At 45.1% G+C, this 8,422-nt stretch overlaps 1 protein-coding gene across 6 annotated transcripts in view; it reads left to right on the top strand.

Annotated features, from left to right (window-relative positions):
• Positions 1-4,676, top strand: part of FGF13 (fibroblast growth factor 13) — a 206,884-nt gene extending 202,208 nt beyond the window's left edge. For all 6 annotated transcript variants that reach the window (XM_085060763.1, XM_085060768.1, XM_085060767.1 and 3 more), the window contains one exon: positions 9-4,676. In XM_085060763.1, the coding sequence (XP_084916889.1) occupies positions 9-145 (137 nt within the window). In that variant the 3' untranslated portion in view covers positions 146-4,676. The remainder of the gene's footprint in view (positions 1-8) is intronic.
• Positions 4,677-8,422: the final 3,746 nt, after the last annotated feature.

Genomic DNA, 8,422 nt, shown 5'->3' on the forward strand with positions numbered 1-8,422 from the left:
CTTTGCAGTGGCCATGTACAAAGAGCCTTCTCTCCATGATCTCACAGAGTTCTCCAGGTCGGGAAGTGGGACCCCAACAAAGAGCAGAAGCGTTTCAGGAGTGCTAAATGGGGGTAAATCCATGAGCCAAAACGAGTCAACGTAGCCAGGTTCAGGCAAGCCAAGTGCTCTCTAACAGAACCTTACCTCTGGATGCAGTTGAATTCTTACTAGCAGTCTTTCATCCAAACGTTCAATTGCCCAGGACAAGCCACTGAACTCGCATAGGTCACTCGTTTATCAGCCATTAGATCTCCTGGTTGTCAAAGGATATTCCCCAGTAATGTAGAATATGCTTGTGCATATCTCAAGGCAGTTGGATAGCCAGCAAACAACTGCGGAATAAATCTCGGAGAAGAAATGTCCAGCTCTTTCTCTCTCTCACTTTTTCTTTCTCTCTTTTCTCTCTCTCTCCTATGCTTTGTGGAAAACGAAACAAAAACATTTCACAGCATTCACTGCTGATAAGAATTTGCTTTCCAACTCAGAAAAAGACCACTTTTGCTCTTCAAAGGAAATTTTAATGCTTGTATGTTTTATAGGGGCGAACAAAAAACAATATGTAAACTCTGTTATTTCCTTGGCTTACCGTTTTATATCTAAGGCTTGATAAAAAAAATGTATCCTTTAATTTGGAATAGTGCAACTTTTTGATTTCTGAACTCCAATGGGTCTTTAAAGCTATGTCTTTAAAAATATAATTAAAAATTCAGGGTTGGAACTGAGAGTTGAAGTCTCAGGCTCAAGCAAACAGTGTTCTTGTGGTTTTAAACACAATGAAATATAAATTTTTATAGATTTGTAGTTTCTGGTAAAGTTCTTGTGCTAACCCCAGTCTGTAGGAATTGAGTTGTTTTGTTATCCCAAGTGGAAGTTAACAGAAAGGGATAAAATTATCCTCCAGTGTAGATTTCTCTTAATTCCATTTTGTGTGTCATGTTAAACTATTGTTGTGGCTTCTTTTCTAAAGACAGAAACTGTGGAATTAAGGTGACTTAATTTTTTTATAAGAAACGTCTTATTTGTAAAAGTCCTTTCACTGTAACGGGCACGTGAATATTGTGTAGGAGGAAGCGTTAGGACAGGTTACCCCTAAACAACATATACTTATACATGCTATTGGAAACAATTGTTTAAAAAATGTAGTTAGGTTTCCATTTAGGTCATCATGTCTGTTGCATGGGAGAAAGTTGGAATATTGGCATAGAGTTGCATGATGTGTAAGATTTTGTGCATTAATCATCGTTGGATTCTGTGCTCCAAAACTGAATTAGTTCTGTACAGGCAGCTTTCTGCCTGGTACAAAAAAGTTGTTTATTATTTGTTGTATACACAACCATGCACTGAATAAACTATTTATATTAAGATGTACTTTTTAAAAAAGCTTGTTTGATTATATGATGTACATCCATGATTAATTTTAAAGGGGAAAGGGTTGGCAATTAAATTATGAAGTTACAAAAGATACTGTAATTAATGTTCAAAATCTTTCTGTGCAATGGGTCATTCCCCTGTAACGCCATAGGAATTAAAACATGTTCTTTTGCTTTTGGACTGTGTTAGAACTGGTCTGATGTGCCCAGCAGAGATACTCAAAACACAGCGATGGTTGTGTGTCAGGGTGTGGGGAGAGGAGAGCTGAGCTGGGCTGAGCTGAGCTGAGCTGAGCTGGGCTGAGCTGGGCTGAGCTGGGCTGAGCTGAGCTGAGCTGAGCTGGGCTGGGCTGAGCTGAGCTGAGCTGGACTGAGCTGAGCTGAGCTGAGCTGGGCTGAGCTGGGCTGAGCTGGGCTGAGCTGAGCTGAACTGAGCTGAGCTGGGCTGGGCTGAGCTGAGCTGAGCTGGGCTGAGCTGGGCTGAGCTGGGCTGAGCTGGGCTGAGCTGAGCTGAGCTGGGCTGAGCTGGGCTGAGCTGGGCTGGGCTGAGCTGGGCTGAGCTGGGCTGGGCTGAGCTGAGCTGGGCTGCTGGAGCTCCTTCCCTGCCCTTCCCTGCCCTTCCCTGCTCAGAGCCTTGTCCTGTGCTCTGTGTTTGCCCTCCCTGCCAGCCCTGCAGCCCCCTGAGCCCTCCAGCAGCTTGGGGACATCAGCACTGGTGGCACCTGGTAGCACCTGGGCCATGCATGGTATTCCTGGGCATCACTGCAGCTGCACTGAGCAGCTTCATGGGGCCTTGAGGAAAAGGCTCCACACCTCTGGGCTGCAGGGCAAACATCCCTCTCTCCTGCCTTTTCTCTCTGAAAACATCCATGAAAACCTTTCTCATCTGCAGCGTCCAGGCAGCTCTGACAGGTGAGCTTCACTCATCACAGTGTTTCAGGAAGTCCTGGCAGGGACAAGTTTTCATCATGGGTGGCTGAATAGCCAGATCTGGAAGACAATAATGGAAATGGAGGCAAAAATCTACCCATAACTGTTGGGCTGAAATCAACATGAGATGCTCTGTTGTCTGCTCTGTGTTCCTCCCACTTGACCGAATTAAACCAGCTTTGAGGTTAGGGCTGAGAGAGGAGGGAAGGAGATTATGTTTCAAATCAAACCTCCAGATTTGTTGTTTTGTGGCAAGTAGGAAGTGAAGAGTTCCAACCCGCTCTTAGAGGGCCAGGTGGCCCCAACTTGCCCTTTTCCATAGGGTGGGAAAGTGGGAGCATAAGCAGTGCCACAGAAATCCTGAAAAATTGAGGATGTGGTCATGATTGCTCCAGAGCTTTTGATAACTCAGTGGGTCTGGATCATCTCTTCCCTTCAACTAAATGTGGGGATGCCCTTGGGGAATATTTTTCTTACCCCTCCCATCCCCAAACATCAAACTTATTTGGGTACATGTTCCAAAAAAGGAGTCTGAGTGCCTTAGGAACATAAAGCGTGATCTTAAAATAGGCATATTTGTAGCAAAGCTAGTTCAGTGATAAGGGTTTGCTACCCTAAAGACCGCTGGAGCTCTGCTGCTCTGCTTCAGAGCTGCAATATTCCTCTTATTCTCCATCCCCACTACCTCCAACTCTGAAGATCATCTGCAATAGAAGAATTCTTGTTTCCCAAATCGTCCCTTCTGAGGTCTGTAGTCTGACCCACCTTTTGTGTTGATGTTGCTGTCAGCTGTGAGCATTCACTGCCAATCTCTTGTTCCAAAGCTTTCTCGATAGACCAAGCTAACAAAGGCCACTCTTGGATGGAGATGAGGAGAGAGATGTGGTGATAGATGAGCCATAAACAGATGTTTCTGATAATTATGGCAAATTTCTGACAAACCTGTTTGAACGATATTTTTTTTTCCTTCAGATTACTGAGGACTGAAAGGGTAATAATCCTGGTAGAATCCTGATAGTAGACAAAAGGTTAGTTCCTCTATGAGCAAAGTAGGGAATTATACCCAGGGTTTTGCATCTAGTCTCTGGAGCCATAATGAGGATTTAATAAGGAAAATTAGAGTTAAATGTGAGTTTACAGACAGTGAGTGAAGGTAATATTCTGTCCCAGCCAGCAAAGTCAAGCCAAGAATGTGGCTTCATCAGAGGACCAGACCAAGGAGTCAGACTCCAGAATATTTATTTATCCTTCAGCACCCATTAATTAGAAAGTCACACAGATTATCTTCTGGATACTTCCTTTAAGAAGCTCGCTAGATGTTGGGAACATGTCTATTTGGATGGTTGTCTGTCAAAACAAAGCCTGCAGCCCCAGGTGCAGCTGCCCTGCAGTGCTCCAGGTGCAGTGGCACAGTGCAGCAAGATGCACCCCTGGAACAAGGGGAAGCCCAGGGCTGCTGTGAATCCAAGCCCAAGGCTGGCTGAGCCACTGACCATCTGCAGAACCTGCTCTGGGGCCCTTCTGGCATTGCCCAGGGGTGGTGGTGCCTTTCAGCTGCCCTTTCTGCTGTCGCTGCCCCTCCAGCAGTGCTGCCCCAGCCCTGCAGGGCACGCAGACCTGGAGCTGCAAAGCTGAACCCAAAACCCACAGCAGCTTCCTGACAAATCTGGGCTTCCCTGGGCAGAGCCCTGAGCCCTGCAGGGGCTGACTAAGGCTACCTGCCAACCCACAGAACACAGGCTACCCCTGGAGTTGGGAGGAGCACTGCTAGGAGCACAACTGTTCTGAGGCAAAACTGCTGCCTTTTTGTGAGAGCTACTTTCTCAGAGGTCTTTGCAGGGCACTCAGACACTGCTGCTTGTTCTGGTTTTGGGATGAGGGAGTGTGGGAAGAGCTCTTCTCTTATCACAGAGATCTTTGTTTTTCTCTTTTAATTTCCCTCATGCTACCTCACAGCATGGTTGTATCTCTGTAGCCTCCTGCTCAGCCATGTTCATCGCTGGCACGATGGAAGACAATTCCCTGCTTGGGGAAAAGTGCCCAGGTGAGCTCAGGAGGAGCAGTGCCCCTTGTGCAGCACTGCCTGCTGTCCCAGCACTGTTTCCCTGGGATGAAGGCAGTGCAGGGAGCTCAGGGATGCTGTGCCACCCCAGCTGAGCACCAGTCAGGGCTGGCAGGGCTCTGCTGTGTCTTGAGTATCTCTGGGTGGAGACCAGAGCAGCTCTGATGGTTTAAATGTCTCCCTGACATATCCTTGACCAGGACACTTTTGCAGGACAGAATCTGTACGTAACAACCTCCTATCTTCTAATAAATAATTCTCTCTTAAACAAACTCCCTCTTGTCTGGGCTCTGATTTTTCACCACTGCAGATATCCTAAGGGCTCTCTGCTCCACAACCAGCACTACACCATGGCTTAGCTTTCCCTGGGCTGCAGACCCTTTTGTATTAAAATTGTTCTTTCCCTGTCTTCCTGAAACACACAGGGGCAACTTGAGTGGCCAACCCAAGACCAACGAAGATGCTTCAGTTTTCTGCAGCCTCAGCATTGTCAGTGGAGGACACGAAAGTGTGATGCATTTTAGCAGCACAGAGGATGGCTGCTCTCAATGCTGGAGCTCAGTTTCCTCCTTGATGGAAGACCAAGACAAAAACAGCCGTGGTTTTGTCTGACTTTGGCTCTGCAAAAATGACCAAATAAGTACAGTAGAAAGTCTGTGTAAAATAAATTCATTTTTTAGGAAAAAGACCTGACATGCAAGTTATCCTGAAAATCTCCAGCTTTGGCCTCTTTTCAGCTCTTTTGGGGGAAGATGTCCATGACAACATAAAATTTCCAATTCACAGGGTAATTTATTAAGAAACTCTCGTCCCTGGCATGATGAGCAGAGCTGTGGAGCCCTGGTTTGTGCCTTTCGGATAGCAGGTGCTGAAATGAGCTGGGTTTGCTGCTGTACAATGGCTTTTATTGCTGAGCAGCTCCTGCAGATCTCACCCTGCTGTGAGGACAAGCCACATCAGTCTGGGGGCACTCAGTCACCTTCTGCAGTTCCTCTCAAGGGGAAGTTTAAATATTAAAGGAAAACCCAAATTTGAAACACATTTTACATTAATCTGAGAAATTGACGTAATAAATTATTCTATCTCATCAGGAATTAGAAGACAGCTTATAGGGTTCCCTTCAAAGATCATTATTAATGATTTGAAATTTAAGATTCTTAAATACCACGTATGGAAAATTACTTTCAAGCACTCATAGGCCTATTTTTTCCCCCAGATATGTTTGGCATGTCTCACCTAAATTCAGCAAGGGGAGGGGCAGGGTGAGTGCTTTGATGTGCCATGGGTTTGTCAGCACTGCACAGTGTCTGCCACACTGCTGTGCTGCTCTTGGCTCCTGGCACAGGACAAGGTCACCAGCCAGGTACACCAACTCTTCACTCTGGTGCTGAAGAACCTCAGACATTACCTCATGCATAAGTATGTAACAGTGTTCATCTAGGAAATATTTTTAGATAACAAAATCAACTGGTTCAAAACTTAATTAATCCTACTTCCTTCCCAAATGATTTCCTTCAAATGGTACTTGAAATAGTTTTACTTTCCCCCATTGTCTCTCTAATATACTGATGAACTTTTCCTTCCAAGCTTCTCCTTGTTTTAATTGTCTGCTCACCCAACCATCCCTTCTGATAATTAAGCAAGTTAATAACATAGAGTGATCTTTAAAAATTAAATTCTTTTTCTTGTTAAACAAAAGCTGAACTTTTGTTGTTGTTTAAAGGTGTGAGGTTTTTTTAATTTTCTTAATTTAAAAGAGCAATTACTGCCTTTGGAAGTAGTGGCAACACATGGGAGCCCACCTGCCACAGAGCTGGTGAAAGCATTTTACATTAACCACAAAGGTTTTGCATTAGATAATATAATGAGATTTTTCTAGGGAGTTTCAATCAGCAGATCTCATAATCAGGTAGACTGAGCAAAACAAAGAGCGAAGGAGATCATGAAGCTGTCAGGATTGTGGATGCTGCTCTGACCATCTAGAGTCCTCTTCTGCTTGGATGGTCCCTCAGCTCAGCCTGTGACACATCACAGCCTCAGCTCCTTGGTCACTAAAGCCTGGTGCTGTTGCAGCCTTTTCTGCAAAGTCTGTCAGCATTCCAGATGCAGGTGTGGAGACTGGGCAGTGTCAGCTCCCTGACATCCCTGGGACATCCCTGGGACGTCCCTGTGCTGTGCAAAGCCAGCATCCCACTGGGGATCACTTGCTGAGGGTTCTGCTCCTCAGAGTGTCCCCATGGTCACCCAGCCAGCTCCCAGCCATTGGCATTTTCAGCAGAGGCAAAGGCAGAGCTCTCCCATCAGACACACAGCAGCTCACTCAGGGTTGAAATTCTGCTGGGAGGAAAGTGTGTTAATCACATTGAAATGCATTAAATACACACACAGACACACACAAACACGTGTGAAAGACAGAGACACACAGACACATATAAATACACAGATACATAGATATAGATAGGTAGATAGTCAGATCTACATGCAGCAGGTCACATTTTTCATGTTAAAGCTCCCTGGCAAGCAGCCTGGACTGGTGAGAACAGGGCCAGCAGCTCAAAGAACACCTCGTGCTGTGACAGCCTCAGAGCACACAGCATCCACCTTGCCAAGGCAGTAAACTGGCAAATGCTTAGGGGATGAAAATCCTGCCAGTCTTGTTCATGCAAGCACTTTGATAGCCCAGCATTCCCCTTGGCACTGGCTGACCCATCTTAACTGGGAAGGGAAAAATGCTTTGCCAGAAGTCTTTTCCTTGATCAGAGTTTGCACTGGGAAAGGCTTTGAACAGTCAAGGTGCAGTGGTGGAGAATTGCTCAGCAATGGCAAAAACCAAAGGAAATCAGACTCCAATCCCTTGGCCACAGCAAGAGGGAGAGAAGGCAGCTGCACAAAGATCTCAAGCCTTTGAAGGCTGCCATGGAAATGCAGAATGGTTTAAGCAGCTGACAAAGATTACAGAGCTGGATGGACAAGATGAGACAAGAGGTGGGGAAAATTTAATCACCAGAAGGGATAAAGGAAATTAAAAGTATGTGTGCAACAAAGTGCTGGGAAGAGAGAGTAGGACTAGGAATAACCACTGAGTAGGATGGCATTAATGATGACTCAAAAGTGGTGAAAAAGTTACTGAAAGTTGGGCTGCCTACAGATCTAGGCATTTGTCTTATCATTAAATGCCAATAAAATTTCCAGCCAGCAGGTTCTGAACCAGCAAAGCTGATCTCTGCTCAGATTGCCCAGAGCCCAGGCTAAGTCACCTCCTTGCCCTTCTGCAAAACAGGTCTGAGAGCAAAAACCACTGTACAGTGGTTTTTTTGGAGAAAGGTCAACCAAAATGAATGAGTTCATCAAGCCTGAGCATATTTCATCCTGGAACAAGCAGGTGAATGGTGAGCAGCAGTGGCTTTAACTGGTTTTATTTATTGTCTAAACCTTGGGCTAAACCCATGGAATTTCTTCATAACCAGAAGGAAACCATGGATTTGTAATCGGATGGTTTGTGTTAGTTCACATCTGCAATGGATAGCTCTGCTCAGCCAAACACCTCATCTGTGTCCAAGCAGACTTTGGACTGTGAATTTATCAGCAGAATCAACTGAGAGTTTAGCAGCAAACATGTACGTATGCCTGTCTCATAAATTGTCCTGGAACAAAAACATCCTAATCCAAATAGCTCAAGTATCATCTGCCCTTCTTAAAAGCAAATGCTGTGCTATAAAATAAAGGGATGCATGCCTAAAAGTGCATGAAAAGGAGAGCATGGGTAAAAAGACAAAGGCAAAACATTCTAGGCATGAAAGACAATTGCACATGAATTCCTTTTAAAGCCCTTGTTCCTATTAAAAATCAAATCTGAACTGCCATGTGGAACACTGGAAATGCAGATTACAGGCAGACATCTGGACAGTGTGGCTGCCTTGCTGCACTGCATGTTCTAAAAGGCAACAAGGAAGATAAACAAGGAAATTTGTCCCTTTTTTTAAAGCCTGATGAAGAGGTAAATTAATTAGAACAAATA

The sequence above is a fragment of the Lichenostomus cassidix genome, chromosome 4A, assembly GCF_008360975.1.
Source record: "Lichenostomus cassidix isolate B80296 chromosome 4A, HeHo_3.0, whole genome shotgun sequence".
In the NCBI taxonomy this organism is placed as follows: domain Eukaryota; kingdom Metazoa; phylum Chordata; class Aves; order Passeriformes; family Meliphagidae; genus Lichenostomus; species Lichenostomus cassidix.